This window comes from Carassius gibelio, chromosome B12, assembly GCF_023724105.1.
Source record: "Carassius gibelio isolate Cgi1373 ecotype wild population from Czech Republic chromosome B12, carGib1.2-hapl.c, whole genome shotgun sequence".
NCBI lineage: Eukaryota > Metazoa > Chordata > Actinopteri > Cypriniformes > Cyprinidae > Carassius > Carassius gibelio.
This window is the reverse complement of record NC_068407.1, coordinates 6,157,005-6,173,117: the sequence shown is the minus strand read 5'-3', so window position 1 is coordinate 6,173,117 and position 16,113 is coordinate 6,157,005. Positions and strand designations below refer to the sequence as shown.

Here is a 16,113-nt window from a genome sequence, read left to right as displayed (position 1 = left end):
GTTTATTACGCTGGGATACTATATTTTTGTTCTTTCATCAAAAAAAGTTTATCAAACAAAAAATCTATATTTAGCACCAAACTAGTAATAAAAAATATATCAAGAAGAAAATCAGCTTACCACTCAGACCGCATCTTTTATCGCAATTAAGGGTGGTGCTGCAGCACATAAGGTGACAAGTGTGATTCATTTTATGACACAGAAATATGTTGTGACAGAGCAGCCAGTTGCAACACAAGCTCACAGTTGGAACCGCTCACAAACAGGTTACTTATTGCAGCAAATGATACATACTGGGCAGTGGGCACACTGAGGGATTTGAGGCCCCAACTGCTGGCCATCAATAAATCCATATACAGTGGTGCATTCTGCCATCTAGTGTCTCATTAGAAAAGTCCAACAAAAAGCAAACCAATAATCTGACCACTCAATACAGAAAAATTGGTGTTCATGTGAATAGAAGACATTTACAAACACACAATTGGCTCTAAACAGGCCCAGATGGAAGCTATGGAAACATCTAATGTATTTTCTGTGCTGTAATACTACGTTTTTGGTGGGTGAAATCATAATTAAATTAGTCAAAATATATTTAATTAAATAAGTGAGAATCACAGGGTATGTACAGACACACTAGAATATAGTAGAGTTTGTCAGTGCATGGTTCTAACAACTAATTTCTTAATGCATCGGAGCAAGATGACAACCACTGGCAGGTTTGTTAAAATTACTGGACTTAAAAAAAAAAAGAACAAAAAAAAGAGGAAGCTTTAATTGATGGTTGTGGTATTCTTTAAGGAAGTGCAAATAGTGATGGATGCTATTTACACTGTGTGTGAAAACAGCAGCCTTTTTAGTGCTATGATTTTACACTAAGTGCAGATAGCTATAAATTTATTAACTGTTAAAACAGCAGGATTTTCTGCTATTTATACTACTTATTGCAAATAGTGCCAATTATCTGCACCTCAGTATTATAGTACATCGTAAAACCGTATGCAATAATAATGCAGTTGAGTGTAAATTATAATTTGTATTATAATTATTAAATGGATGGCACCTTAGTGGGACAATAAAGGAACTACTTATTGGGACTACACCTACCCTAACCCTACCCGATACTTTATCTTCAACTTATTTTTTTTTTCCTTAATTGTTAATGAAAATAAATGCCTTTCTGGTGTGATATGAGATTTGAAAAAGGAGAATTTTTTTTTTGGTAAAAGGTAGATCCTTATAACATGTTTGTGGGAGGAGCTGGTTTAAATAGCCTCAGCCAGCAAGGAGTCCCATTCTTTAATTCACTGTGCCAGTATGTATTAGTTTCACACTTTCAATGCCATCAATATTTCTTACAATCCGTATGAACAGGGTCCAGTAATTAATATCAATAATAACCAGAGATTTTTGCCTTGTTATTGTTATTTTAATAACACTTTTATGTGATGGCTGGTTGCCCAACCATGCATGACATCATTAGGTGTAATGTGAGTGAATGTTCCAGAAAACTAGTTAACGAATGCAAATTTTCGCATTAGTAAAGCAGAATCTGATTCACTGGAAAGAACAGGAGGCCTGTTTCCTCTGTTCAACTTTTCTTTTACTGCATACACATTGCAGTCCGTGTGATCCCAAGATGGCATCAAACAGTCTTGATTGGTGCTTTTAATGCCAGATTTGGTTTCTGATATACGGTAACGCATCAGTGACTTCAGATCACCACTGAATATCAGAATTGAGTATCTGAGAGGGCGGCTGCGTGCTGTTCTTGTACTGAGTGTGGAGGCACTGCTGTGCATGTGGGGAGTCGTGGCCGTCCAGCCAGTCCTGGTAGAGGCGCTGGACCTCTGGGTTGTTGGCAGGTAGACGGACAGGTAAGCTGCTATAGTGCTCTTCCATTTGCTGGACCAATGTTCGGTCAGGACGACCTCCCTCTCCCTCAGCTTGTCCTCGCCCGCTTAAACAGCCTGAAAGTCAAAAAGAAGAAATATATTCATTTATGTTTTATCACCATGTCACCAACAATGGCTATATTGATGGCAACGTTCACAGTATCATTTCAATACATTTACATCATTTATAAATTACAAAAATGTTCTTAAGAGGCAAAGAAGAAACATTTATAAATGTACAAATCATTTATAATAGTTATATTTTTGAAAAATGTATCATTAACTTGATATTTGAGATTTAATATAACAAATGTATTCATATCTAATATTTAATGATGGCTTTTGAGCCATTTATTGCTTACAAAAAACTATTTAGCCACATAAATAATAGTGCAAAACAAGAAAAAACATTTACACTCACTTAAGTACAATTCATTATTTGTATTTTATAAATTACAGTGAATTACATTGGAAAATGTAATAAAATGGAGAAGTTATTTTAAAGTGTAATATTATAATATTACTGTTTTACTGAAAGCAGCCTTGGTGAGCATTAGAGACTTCTTTAAAAACAGATAAAAACAATTATGACCCCAAATATTGACTATATTTCTATATTAACTGTATTCTAGGTCTCGCAAATTGAAAACACCCTGAAATTTCCAAGTTTTATGATAATGCAAACCCTATTATACTAATAATAATAATATGTTCAAGCTTATTTGTATAAATTACCTTTTAAAAGTTATTATAATTAATTTAATATTTGTAAAATTTATATGTAGCCGTTTTCAAAATAGTAATAATAAATTTTTGAGTAGGAAATCAGAATATTAGAATGATTTCCTATCATGTGGATCATGTGACTGGAATAATAATAAATTCAGCTTTAAAGTCACAGGAAAAAATTATATTTAAAAATATATTCAAATAGAAAACAGTTATTTTAAACAGTAAAAATTTTACTGTTTTTGCTGTACTTTTGGATCAAATGAACGCAGACTTGGTGAGCAGAAGAGACGTCTTTTTAAATAAAAGCTTCCGGTTGACGTCTTTTTTTTGAAAAAGCTTCCTGATGAAAAAAGTATTGCACACCTCCAGGGCAGGAGAGCACCTCTACAAGCTGGTAAGGCACTTTCCCGTTTCTCATTCTGTGCACTAAAGTCTGAATGTTCCGGAAGCCATAAACTGCAGCAAACTGCAGCAGAGTCTCTCCATCACGCTCTAGTGCCACCTCCTGGAAGTCTCGATTCCTAGCAGAAACAAGACAGTGGTTTAGAAAATCAATGAAGGATAATATTATGATTATTATTTAGCATGGTCTACATATTCAGATCTTGTAAATAATACAGATGATCCATTTACAGTCATCAAACACGGTTTCTCACCTGAGTGTCTTGTACACAATCTCTTGGACGTCTAGCCCAAACAGCTCTTTGGCTGCATGTTTGAAAATATGCTCCAGGAAGCCTTCGGATCCACGACCTTCATGTCTGGTCATATCTGGGTCAGCGGTCTCACCAAATCTAAAACAAACACACACACACACACACACACACACACACACACACACTTACTTCAGGATTGTTTGCCTCTTATTTTCAACAGTATAACAGTTCAGCAAGACTCAAGATTGCCTTTTCTTTAATAGGATAAATGCAAAGACCTATAAATCGTTTATTCTAATTCCAATATAATGGTGTTAATTTAACTTACACATGATCCAAAGGAGCAGAGTCCACTTCCTCTACAGTAACTTTGCTTTGCTCCATTAAGTGGAGAATCTCTCCTAAACAAAAACCAGCCATTTAGTGTCATTTCAGGAGTACAAAGTTCACAAAAACACCCTTTATGAAACCTGTGCGACCTGTTTCTACACATTAACATACAATAGACCTTGATCATTTCCAAGAAGGAAAGACAGACAAGGCAAGTATTATATAAGGAGAAATAAATCTAATTTTACTTGTTGCTTGTTAATAATTGATCTGAAAAGGTAACAGAAGTAGCCCAGTATCTCCTCGCAGTCGTACCTGACGTAAGGACACAGTCGACATCTCTGGTCTCTAGGATGCTTTTGTAGAATTCCTCTCTTACAGCTTCAAGCTTCTTATCAAAGCAGGGAGCCACCACCACATGGAAAATCTGATCTGGGGTCAGCTTCTACAAAAGACAACACAGATTCAGTTCCTCATTCTGTCACTATTAATAAGAGATGGACCAGTAAGCCCTAGACAGCTCTCACCTGTTGTCTGGCAAAAAAGTCTTTGACCAAGGAGCCCATGATCTGTTGAGGTGATTTGGCGGTACAGATGTGTGGAGTGACCAGGCTCCCAAGAACACGCTCTGCATAGCGAATCCATCCTGCACAAAAACACACATAGTTACACATTTAATCTCTGTATGTTTACTACATACAGCAACTTGTGACAATAGTAAGCAGTATTGACTACCATTTTATCTGACAACACTGAATTGATATTCTCATACCAGAAAGACTATTTGTTTAGTCTTTTTTTTTTTTTTTTTTTTTTTTTTACAAGTAAGGTCATTTTATTATTTTACTATTTTTTGAGAAACATAAGTGACCAGCATTCAGAGCTACGACAAGCCAAGGTGAAACATAGTTTGAGATTTATTTATTTTTGACCAAAATGCAAGCTCTGACAATAACTCATAACTATGAACTAATCAAATCATGATAATATTACTGTATCTTGAACCCGTTTATACAACTACTACTAATCAATTAATTGCGTCCAAGCTGAATAAAAGTGTTAATTTCATTTATAAGACAAAATGTTGCATTTAAGCAAGTCACAAATGCCTGGCTTCTTTCAGGAGAACTCTCACTGAACCAAACATACTGTAAGTCACATTGGATAAACACATCTGGTTAGTGAGGAAATAATTATCATTCATGATAAAAATGAAATAATGGCCACTGAAAGTGAGGAAGTAAGTTGTTAAAAGGGCAGGAAGGGTGTGTAAGGCAGCTTACACTCATCTATCTCACAGCTGCAGAATGCTATGGCTATCTAACACAGTCCCACCCATTCACAGACGACCTACACTTACACACTGCACCACATTTGGCTCTTATCTACATTTAGAAACAAAATGTTTGAAAAGCACAAAGGCTTGAGGTTCACTCAAAGGTGCTGCTTATTTGTGCCACAAGACAATGTCAGTTGGCAACCACTTCACCTATAATTTTCAAGAGTTTTACAATGATATGAAGATCCAATCTTCTCTTGCATTCAAAGCTGAAAGCATAATCACATTAGCGGTCACAAATTAGCTTATAAAAATGCAATGCAGTGACTTACTTGCACATTGCCACTTTGATCCCTTTATATACAGTGCGTGTTAGAGATGTAAATGATTTCGGGTGGTTATCAGGGTGGTCTTACCTGGACAAGAGGATGTGAACATCGGCATGGCATTAGAATCATGATGTTTGCGACGGTAACGCTGAACAAACTCTCTCTGGCTTTCCAAAATGCTAAAACTTGCAGCTACTGTAGTGTCAAAGACATAATGTACCCCTGAAGAAAGAGACGAAAGAAGCCTTAATACAGCATGAAAGAAATACTGGAATAACACTTGTGTACAAATATTTAGGACAGTTTTTAGCTTAAGTCATATTGCACATGGCAGATGTTTACTATAGTATTTGATTAAGGATGTTGGCAAACTGACACTGACTTCAAAGCAAATGTGGCGTCCAGACGTACCCACTCTCTTCAGGAAGCCACAGAGTTTCTTTGCAGCTGCTGGAACATCCAGCTGAAATTGAATAGCAAAAAAAGGCAGCGACTGGGGACACACAGACACCACAAGAATTTTGTGCTTCGAAGTGTCACATTTCTGCAAATACAACAAAAATAACAACGTGAGATACATCCACGCCGACCATCTTTTCAAAGTCTTTTCAAAGCATTTATTTTTTGTCTTACACTACACTACCTTATTGAGGGCAAGCACATGGTTGATCTCTTCCAGATTTTGCTGAGAGATTCTCTGGCCTTCGTCCTCTGATACGCAGCCGTCACAGGACAGACACGCGCTCAACAACACCTGCTGAACTGAGGTAGACTCTTTCACCTGAGAAAAAGCATGTATCAGATTATCAACATCCACACGTCCAACACAAATTTGTTCATTCATCCTCCCCCAGACCAAACACAAACAAAACAACAGATGCAAACCACAGTTTATCAGATGAGTGCAACTCAATGAGTGTGTCTGACACTTATCATGAATAAAAAACGAGAAATACCTCTCCAGTGGCAACACCTTTCTCCTGTAGTGAGTTTATACCTTCCTCACTCTGTTTCTTGTTGCACTAAGAGTGGCATTGAGGGGGAAATAAACAGTGATTAGTAACTAGACTAGAAAAATCATGAGAACAGACTCTAATTCAGATAGAAACCAAAACTTGCATTTAGGTCAGACATAAATCAGTATTAAATTAAATTAAATTGATTTATTACCTGTTTAGTGCAATTCTCACACTTTTCTTTTTTCCGTCCAATACTGACTTCAGACATTGTATGAGGAGCTCCTGAAATGTTCAGTGCCCTGTGAAAAGATAATAAAACCTGTCAGCATTTCTGTACTTTCTGTATTTATAGAGCATTCTGGATGTTATATGACACCAAAAACACATATTAAACCTAAAGTGTTGGGTTAGAATTACAGATTTAACGTTAGAGTTACAGAAACACCGTTATTAACCTCAAGCATTCACCCAAGCTCAAATTGAGGGGAAATGTGATAATTTCTAGGTTCCCATGATATACTCTTTTCAGTTTCACCTGATTACTGTTTTGAGGATATCAGAAGCTTTTGTACATAATCACGGGTTAAGCGGTTGGATTACATTGATTTCTCAACGTTATAGGGTAACGTAATAATAGCATCATCAAAAGCTCTGAGGATTTCGATTTTCTTAGATAACCGTGACATTTACTTAACCACCTGTCCCATAACCTAACGTTACCGAGTGCCTGAGTGCTAAAATAAAGCACAAACTACAACCAAAAATAAAATAGGCCACCCAACTCACATAAAAATCACATGGAGCCCTTATTGTTCAGGGGGAAACTCAGGAGTCGAAGCAGCAGTAACGTTAGGTCTTTACAACAAGGAACTTCTCCTAATGACAGTTGAAAGCGCGAGCTGGTCATCAGAAAACAGCGCACTGCGGTCATATAACACTGATGTTCATCCAGTCATCCGTTTCATAACTCTGAGTAATCCGACTGTGACATATTTGCGATAGAAGGATCTCTACTCGATTTGACTCCGGTGTATCCGACTCCATTGTCCTTAAGCGATGTCCGAATCGTGAATTAACCGTCTTTTTGAGTCGGATCTTTTAAATGATTCCGTTGAATCGTTCTCGAGTCACCGACTCACTGAGCCAAGCAGTTCTCTGTCAGACATGTCCGATTCATAAAGATTGAACATATCTGATTCATGATTAGGCGGATTAAACGCCATTGCCTTCCGTTGACGTTCGACTCAAATCATGGCTGCAACTTAATGAACTTGGACATAATACATGTACAATTACAATTTAATAGAAAATGTGCCACACCGGAATGTCATCAGGAGGGACTACGTGATAGCACGTATACGTCATGACGTAAAGGTACCTCTGAAATATTAATTCGGTTCATAGAAGCGAACTGTTTGAAAGAACCGATTCGCGAGAATGACTCCTTGCCTGGATGGTCACGCATGCGTGAATCAGCAACAATGCTTGCCTTTACTGTAAAAACACATTTTAATCGTAAATAAGAATATTTTGACATATTTTAGTTATGCCATATATGACATTAAAACAAGGGTATTGCATAAATTACTAAAACGCTATTGGATTTATAGACATTTCAATCCAGCATAACGGGAATTATGGAGTTAGGAGTTCGCAATCGAGCAGAAAGGAGGCGTTATAATGTAAAGGGCGGGCTCCTTTAATAGATGCTGGCCAATCAGAACGGAAACCGCTGAGCGGAAGTCAACATCATTCGAAGGAGGGCTCGTGTGTGTTGTTGCGCGAGCTACACATTTTATTTCCTTAATCTGTTTCGCTCCAGATTTCTATTGCAAATTTCCAACATTTAGATTTGATCTATTTCGAAAATAATTATATTTAATTGTTTAGAAGAGGAACGCGATTTATTAAGGTAAGTAAGATGTCAGATGCTTTCACGTGCTGTCAGTTTAAGGCAGGACATCTGTGGTCACATTAATGAGGGTGTTGTCCTTGTGCTATTTCAAGAGTATACGAAACTGCTCAGGTTTATTATGATTATATACCGTGTGCTGTTCATAAAACACGTGTGTGATATTAAAGGATGAGCTTTCCTTTGCTGCCAAGTATTCTGTCTTATTATGATGAGTACAGGGTTGCTACACACATTACTGGAAATGTCCAAATAGATCTTTTAAGTGTTCCAAAACATTTGAAATGTATTTACAGATGGGGTATATGGTCGTAGAGAAACACACATCTGATCTTCTCCATCTGAAGAGGTCTCCTGGGATCAGATCGTGGTCCCTCCTTGTTGGTATGAGATCATTTGTAAAGAGAGACATTGGTGACTAGAAGTGTGGAGTCTACCATGTGCAACATACCATATCTTTGAATGTCTTCCTACTTCCTCTTTTTACAGGTATTGCTTCAGTTGGACTGGCAGCAGCCTATTACAGCGCTGGTGAGAAATGTTTCCTCAATTTTGAAAAACCCTGGAAGTGAATGAAACCATAAGAGGAAGTGTTTTTGTGATCCGTGTTGCTCACTTTGCTTTGGTCTTTTGTTGTAGACAGCGTGTTATGGAAGATGTTCTATGTGACGGGCTGCTTTTTTGTGGCTCTACAGAATATGGAGGAATGGGAGGTGGGAGACATTTTACACACGCTGCATCTGTCGTGGATGTACTCCGCTGTCTTAACAGTCTGTTTGGGTTTGTCTTTAGGAGGCAGTGTTTGATAAATCCAAGAACGAGATCGAATTAAAGACGTTTAGTCTCTATACAATGATATTGACTATGTGGAAAAGAGGGCACGAGAGAGGTGAGTTTTGTGTTATATGTTGCTATTTATTTTGCACTGTATGATTGCTCAACTGAAATGTTGCTTTCTCTGGCTCAGTGGTGTTAGATCTGCGGCACCTGCGGGACGTGAGTGTTCAGGAGGAGAGGGTGAGGTATTTGGGGAAGGGTTACCTGTTGGTGCTGCGTCTGGCGACAGGTTTCTCTCACCCTCTTACCCAAAGTGCCACGCTGGGCTCACGCAGGTATTTAAAGCTCAGTTTGCAGTCCTGTGATTGTGTAAAAAAAGAAGAAGAAGAAGAAAAAATACATTTCTCACCATTCATAATAATAATAATAATAAGAAGAAGAAGAAGAAGAAGAAGAAGAACAATTAAAATTGATCACTAAATCAGTATAACCTGTTAGCCTGGTTAAAATTATTTCTAATAAAGACTGGAGGATTGGCTGCTGAATAAATAACCATTTATAATATATAAAAATAGATAAGTTGTTTTAAATTGTAATGATAAATAGCAATATAACTAAAAAAAAATTATTTACAAAAAACAACCCTTTTTTTATAATAAAATAAGCACTTTTCAGGGAGAGTACCCAAAGAAGCTTTACAACAGATAAAACTGTAAAAGCAATTTAATAAATTAATATCACCAAAGTATTTTTACGCCATTCATTTATTTAATTTTTTTGCAATGTGACTATTTGCTGGACAGTTAAGTATATTATTACAATTTTTCTTATATTCAGTGATGTGGAGGCACTGGCTGCACTTCTGAAGCGCTTCTTGGGTCTTGAAGAGTTACAGCGACGCTTGATGGCAGAAGATTATCCTGAGGATGACGACACTGAAGATCTGGGATTGGGCGATAGCAGTGATTCAAAAGATGAAGATGAACATTAAAAAACCTGGAAAATACACTTTACGTGAAGCCTTACATGAAACAACCAAACATTCCAGTCTTACAAACATCCTGATGACAATCTCAAAGCATTATCTCTTATTGTTGCATTGCATTTTCTCCAAAGAGGCATTACCAGATGACATTCAGTACTTTTGCACGATTTCTCTGTATACTTAGCTGCATGCATAAATAATTTGACAGTTTGTGAAATTCCATTCTTTGGTCAGAGATCAGTTGGTCATGTGTTCTGATCTTCTATGCATGCCCATTCAGATCACACTGTGCCTTTATAGACTGCTTGAATGGTAAACCCTGAAGAGGTTTGTGATTTTCATTTTCTTTTTTGTAAATATGTAAATATTACTTTGGATTCTAAAACCCAAGTTTTTTCTTTTTTACATTATGAGACTCTTAAGCAAGAATAATAATATTAAACAGCAGCTGCTTAAAAATCAATCGTCTTCAAAGGGGATGTTTTTTTTTTTAATTGATGTGGCCAATTTTTATTAATTAACGAGTATACTTTGTTATAGTTTTTACTTTTGTTTACAATAAAATTATTTGATAACATTGGTTCAAATTGGATTATCATACATGTTTAGCGTCACTTGGTTACATAATCATTAAATCTGTAGAACCAGAACATCTAATATTTGACCCCGGAGTACAAAATCAGACTTTGTGGTCTGGGTCAAAATTATCGATTTATTCTTTTATGTCAAAAATCATTAGGATATTTAATACATTTCCTACTAATATATCAAAATTGCATAAATATGCATTGCTAAGAATTCATTTGGACAACTTTAAAAAGCTTATTAATTCAGCTTTCAGATGAGGTGTACTTCTCAATTTTGAAAAATAGTTTTGTGGTCCAGGGTCACATATGTTTGGGGAAAAGCAAACCAGTAGACTCTGGATGTGTATGTTAGTAATAGCTTTTTATTTGGACTAGTACAATAAATACTGGAAAAATTACACCAAAAGAAACAAATATTTCAATAATAGAAAAACAAACTCTAGTTTTTCCAGCTTTGCTCTAAACATGGAAAGAAATCACAGTTCGTCACTGACTTAAACAATTAGTCTCAGAAATGTTTAGTGATTTGCTTTCAAACAGAAGACTTTCCTCTGTTGTGACAGAAAGAGTCAGTAATCACGTCACTGCCACATCGCCAGTTTCACTCCTCCACCAAATAACACTATCATTCGGACTAGATTCAGACTAAAATAAGATGTGATTTGCACTATGAACTGAGCTTGTGTTTAATGTGGACCCGGCCACAAGAATTTACTACAGCGAACATCTAAAGTATTAAAGAAGTCAATTAATTACAGAGCATTTGAAGATAACATATACATCTGAGAGACACCTGGAATAAGGAATGTTGGTACTATCCTCAAGAAGAGGATTAGAAACGTCAATACAATATTAATACTCCAGTTATTGGTCTACAGTTAAGCAGTGTCATATTTGCATTTTGCTTTAAGCTAGTGCAATATACTTTTAAAGTAACAAATATTTTATAATTAACTTCTAACTGCAATGTAAACATGAAAAAGTCAATTAACCAGCTCTGTTAATGGTTCCTCTCATCCAGGAATGTTCCCTTTTAAATAAACATCAAATTGCACAGTTTAGATGTTCAGCAACAACAAGAGAACCAGTGTATATCATTCAAGAAAGAACAACAGTAAAAATAAGCGATTTTAACTAGTATTACTAAAGCATCAGTAACCGCTCACAATTGGTAAACAACAATCTCAGCTGTGCGTAACTAGAATCCCAACATCGAATATGTGGATTTGAATAAAGTGAAGCCTTGACTTGCAGTCCGCATCATTAGGTTGGATGAATGAACATGAATGCAGTTTTCACAAAACCTTTAGCAGACTTGTGCAGGTTAGACAGTGTCAGTGATCACTACAGCTAGGCACTACTTAGGGTAAATGTCACTATGCACTACGCTCTCATGATAGAAACCAGTGACATTTTAGTTTTCACAGTAACATGCCATAATTTAAAGAATACAATGAACAGCTGATTAAATCTTAACCGATAAAGCAAATAAACAAACAAACATGCTTTTTTGTTCCCAGCGTGGAATAAAGAAATAAAGGGTGATAAGCAATTGAGATTTGTAGAGAATGAGAACGATGAGAAGGAAAAGGCTGTTGCATGGGTGAGAGGTATGAACAGATCACAAACATCCAAGCTTTAATAGACCGGGACACATTTTTGGTTTGTCAGGTGAAAGCAACAGAGTAAGGGTGAAAAAAAAAGACGTAAAAGCTGTTTGCCGGGAAGGTTCAGCCCTCTTTGGTGCTGACTCTGGGTTCAGCCAGTGAGCTGTGGATGATGCCTGAGATGGACTCCACACCCTCGCCCTCTAGAAAGGTCCGGTGGTCTCCCTCGATCACATGGACTGACACCTTCCCATCACACACCTGCAGACATATAAAAATTATCCAATTATTAACACTGCAGGGATGCATTATAGCAGCAAGTCTTTCTCTCAGCATGATCTCCTTCCCAGATTCAGAAGCACTTCCTGTGCAATTATGCTTGCCGTACACAGACCACGTTTAGAGCTAGATCTCAAAACTAGATCAAAGGTGATGCAAAACGTCCCCCCCCAAAAAACATTCTATTGTGATAATAATAATAAAACCTCAGCACCAAATCATGAGACACTTAAGACTACAGAATCATATTTGTGGTCCGTATCTTTACCTCGTGCAGTTTGTAGTCAGATCCTAAACCATCGGCGTACTCGCTGCTGGCCTTGGCTCTCAGCAGCGTGACATTGCCGTGATACTTGGAAGTTGGAACATAGCGGTCGGCGGCCTTCAGTTTGTGGTAAAACGTAGAAGCAGCAAAATGGAGCATATCTCGGCTGACATTCTTATGGCTGGATGTGATCAGATCGACGGCCTTGTTCACCCGAGCCTCCAGGTCTGACAGAGGTAACAATGTCTCCAACAGCTGTGTGAACAAATTAGGATACAGAGAGAGAATTAACTTTAGAACTGACTGAACTGGAATGAATTAAGTAATGTCTATTTGGAAAAGACCATAAAATGTAAAGGATAAAAAATCTTTTCAATAATGAATTACAAAGTAACAGTTGTTCGTGTACCGTGTTGTATTCAATGCCAGTGAACTGCTGGATAAAAGCACACAGGGCTTCAGTCTCTGCCTCGGACTCTTTGCCAGGGGTCAGTTTGGCTCGGTAACTCTGCCAGAGTAAAAACAGAAATGATGACCATGTGTCCTAGCATAGCACATAGCACTGCTTGTGTGTTTTCGGAGCTCTTTTACTGCACCTGTGTATAAGCTGCAACATAAGAGTGTGAGCCGTCAAACAGGAAGAGGTATTCCACAGGGCATTTGGCCGCCTGCAGCTGTGAGCACATCTCAAAGGCCACACAAGCACCGAACGAGTAGCCAGCGATGCGATACGGCCCCTCTGGCTGAACCTGCCTCACACACTCCATGTAGTAAGCAGCAAGATTCTGGATACTGTCTAGAGGAGCGGCTACAGAAACAACACATATAACAGCAAAATTTATAACAGGACTGAGTGTGAACAAATTAATAAATAAATACAAGAACAACATAATCATTAAACATAATTGCATTTTAAACAAATATTACTGATAAAGGAATTTTTAACCATACAAAAGGCAAACACTCACTATCCAGTAATATTATTTACAATAAAGTTTAAAATTAAGATATTAATATAAGTGTATGCAAGTGTGACAGTGAAAAGTGATCCCTGATCTTGTGTTTGTACCTTTGGTGCACTGCAGGCCATAGCAAGGCACGCTAAGCTTGCTGGTGAGAGTTCGGAAGGCAGCAGTGGAGCCCTCAATGGGGTGAACGAGGAATAAGGGCCTTTCAGCACTCTGGACCTCGTTCATTGGGGCCACTGTGGGGCCGTCTGGGTTCACCAGCATCAGGTTCAGATCTGACTCCAGAAGAGCTTGGACACCAGATCGCTTTGCAGGAGCAGCATGGGACTCTGAGAGAAACAGAATGAGATGAAGTTATAAATCGATGCATTATTCTCTCAATAATTCAATGTATCTTACAAAACATGAAATTACATCTCCTGAATTTATCCATTTATTACCGTATTTTTCGGACTATAAGTCGCATCTAAGTATAAGTCGCATCAGTCCAAAAATACGTCATGACGAGGAAAAAAACATAAGTCGCACTGGACTAAAGGTCGCATTTATTTAGAACCAAGAACCAAGAGAAAACATTACCGTCTACAGCCACGAGATGGCGCTCTATGCTGCTCAGTGTAAACTACAGGATCAATGAGCAGCATATAGCGCCCTCTCGCGGCTGTAGACGGTAATGTTTTATCGTGTTAAAAAACGATATTGTCGATATTGACACGAATCCCATGCTCACCCTCTTTTCCTCCTGATTGGCTGGAAAGCTCCCGCAACTTATTAATGGTTAGCTGTCGGATTTCCCTCATTGCCATAACAATGTCATAGTCTCTCTCCAGTGTCTGCCTAACTTCAACACCCATCAGCGAATCGAGACCAAGATCAGCCAATGAGGCGTCAGCATTCAGACTGCTCACGTCACGCACACCTGAGAAAAAGAGGCGACACTGTAACTTTATGCATGAAAAAAAGAGCAGCTTATCAGACTTTAAATCTTTCAGGTCTGAGCTTTTACCCAGAATATGAGCCACAGCCTCCACCAGGTCCCTCCGTCCACTTCCTTCTCCTTTAGCAACCACCACTTTCTCCGCCAACACAAAGCTGGACATCACAGGCCGCTGCTGGCACAGGAACCTATCCAGCACTTCCAAACAGGAAGACATGCGCTGCGGCAACGTGCCACCAATTACAGCGTCATTGCCACCCATGGTCTCCAAAACAACACCCACATCTCCAATGGCGCCCCACTGTATGGCCAGGCCTGGCAGGTTGTCATGTCGGCGCTGCTCGCACACTCGCTCCATGGTGGAGTTGGCGAAGCCGTAGTTGCTTTGGCCAGCATTACCTCGGCCGCAGCTGACCGAGGAGAACACCACAAAGTGCTGAAGCTCTGGGCACTTCTGCCTAGTCACGCTGTGGAAAAGGAATCATTTATTGAAATTTGTAATAAGCCACAAGTGAACAGCTGAAGAAAGGAGAGATTCAGTCTAACCATTGCCCTACCTGTCTAGATGGATGGTTCCACCATATTTAGGTTTGTTGACGTCAATGAAGTGCTGTGGGGTCAGATTCTCCAGCATGCCATCTTGAAGGACCTAGTTGATAGAGTGAAATATCAGTTATGTCTTTAATTTGACTACAAAGAAAGTGAACTGAAAGCAACAACTGAATATTACCATGGCAAGGTGGAAGATGCCACCAACTGGACCCAAGCGGCAGGCCTCAGTGATGAGATGCTCCGCCCCTGCCATTGAGCTGACGTCACTAGTGGACACGAGGACCTGGATGCCCATGGCCTGCCACTCCCGAACACGCTTGGCTTGATAACCTGTCAATACAATAAACGTTTTAGTGTTTTGCCTCGACCAACATCAGTGTTACTTTAGTATCATTTATAGACTATCACAGTGTTTATCACTATACAATTTTTTGTTTTTGTTTTATTAGGGCCCGAGCACCGATGGTGTGAGGACCCTCTTGGAATTGCTCCGTTTATTATTATTATTATTATTATTAGGGCCCGAGCACCGATGGTGTGAGGACCCTCTTGGAATTGCTCCGTTTATTATTATTATTATTATTATTATTATTATTATTATTATTATTATTATTATTATTATTATTATTCTTCTTCTCCAAAATGAGTCGCATTTTTGAGGGCCTAAACATGCTCGAAAAGTCATGAAACTTTGCACACACCTCAGAACTGGCGAAAATTTACGTCTGATATGGGTTTCAGAAGTGGGTGTGGCAAAATGGCTCAACAGCGCCACCTATACACGTTCAACGGTGTGCGCCTCGAGCTACGTTTCATGTACATGTATGAAAATCGGTATACACATGTAACTCTCCAATACCTACAAAAAAGTCTCTTGGAGCAAAATCCGAAACCCAACAGGAAGTCGGTTATTACTAATATTATGAGCAAATTTTGTGTCATTTTTGTCATTTCCATGCGTTGTATTTTAACGAACTCCTCCTAGAGATTCATTCAGATCAACACCAAATTTGCTATGCCTAATCTGAAGGCCTTTGCGATGTTAAATCGCGAAGCTTTTGAGTTTT

The 16,113-nt window shown here is 38.4% G+C and overlaps 3 protein-coding genes across 4 annotated transcripts in view; 1 reads left to right on the top strand and 2 right to left on the bottom strand.

Annotated features, from left to right (window-relative positions):
* Positions 1-572: 572 nt before the first annotated feature.
* narf (nuclear prelamin A recognition factor) lies at positions 573-7,260 on the bottom strand. Its single transcript, XM_052570479.1, has 12 exons — positions 6,964-7,260; positions 6,389-6,476; positions 6,175-6,240; positions 5,862-5,999; positions 5,630-5,762; positions 5,306-5,440; positions 4,138-4,256; positions 3,926-4,055; positions 3,609-3,681; positions 3,281-3,418; positions 2,988-3,145; positions 573-1,967 (listed from the first exon to the last, which is right to left on the bottom strand). Coding segments are annotated over exons 1-12 (1,431 nt in total). The 5' UTR covers positions 6,966-7,260; the 3' UTR covers positions 573-1,716.
* A 645-nt stretch (positions 7,261-7,905) lies between these two features.
* On the top strand, positions 7,906-10,314 carry LOC127968868 (cytochrome b-245 chaperone 1 homolog). Its single transcript, XM_052570245.1, has 7 exons — positions 7,906-8,089; positions 8,386-8,473; positions 8,579-8,620; positions 8,729-8,802; positions 8,882-8,978; positions 9,057-9,201; positions 9,704-10,314. Exons 2-7 carry the CDS (start codon positions 8,386-8,388, stop codon positions 9,855-9,857), a joined length of 600 nt encoding a protein of 199 aa, XP_052426205.1. The 5' UTR covers positions 7,906-8,089; the 3' UTR covers positions 9,858-10,314.
* Positions 10,315-10,780: 466 nt separating this feature from the next.
* LOC127968867 (fatty acid synthase) overlaps positions 10,781-16,113 on the bottom strand; it is a 45,182-nt gene continuing 39,849 nt past the window's right edge. For both annotated transcript variants that reach the window (XM_052570242.1, XM_052570243.1), the window contains exons 34-42: positions 15,225-15,376; positions 15,052-15,143; positions 14,564-14,961; positions 14,288-14,476; positions 13,659-13,886; positions 13,186-13,397; positions 12,999-13,097; positions 12,593-12,844; positions 10,781-12,306 (exon numbers count right to left, since the gene is read on the bottom strand). In XM_052570242.1, coding sequence (XP_052426202.1) covers positions 12,169-12,306; positions 12,593-12,844; positions 12,999-13,097; positions 13,186-13,397; positions 13,659-13,886; positions 14,288-14,476; positions 14,564-14,961; positions 15,052-15,143; positions 15,225-15,376 — 1,760 coding nt within the window. In that variant the 3' untranslated portion in view covers positions 10,781-12,168. The remainder of the gene's footprint in view (positions 12,307-12,592; positions 12,845-12,998; positions 13,098-13,185; positions 13,398-13,658; positions 13,887-14,287; positions 14,477-14,563; positions 14,962-15,051; positions 15,144-15,224; positions 15,377-16,113) is intronic.

Bases quoted from the DNA above. Each gene is read 5' to 3' on its own strand.
- narf (XM_052570479.1), bottom strand. The intron at 6,241-6,388 runs GTAATAAATCAA...TGCCACTCTTAG, and splicing joins GTGAGAATTGCACTAAACAG to TGCAACAAGAAACAGAGTGA. The intron at 5,763-5,861 runs GTAGTGTAGTGT...TTGTATTTGCAG, and splicing joins ATGTGCTTGCCCTCAATAAG to AAATGTGACACTTCGAAGCA.
- LOC127968868 (XM_052570245.1), top strand. From the start codon at position 8,386: ATGGGGTATATGGTCGTAGAGAAACACACATCTGATCTTCTCCATCTG. The intron at 8,474-8,578 runs GTATGAGATCAT...CTCTTTTTACAG, and splicing joins ATCGTGGTCCCTCCTTGTTG to GTATTGCTTCAGTTGGACTG. The intron at 9,202-9,703 runs GTATTTAAAGCT...TCTTATATTCAG, and splicing joins GCCACGCTGGGCTCACGCAG to TGATGTGGAGGCACTGGCTG.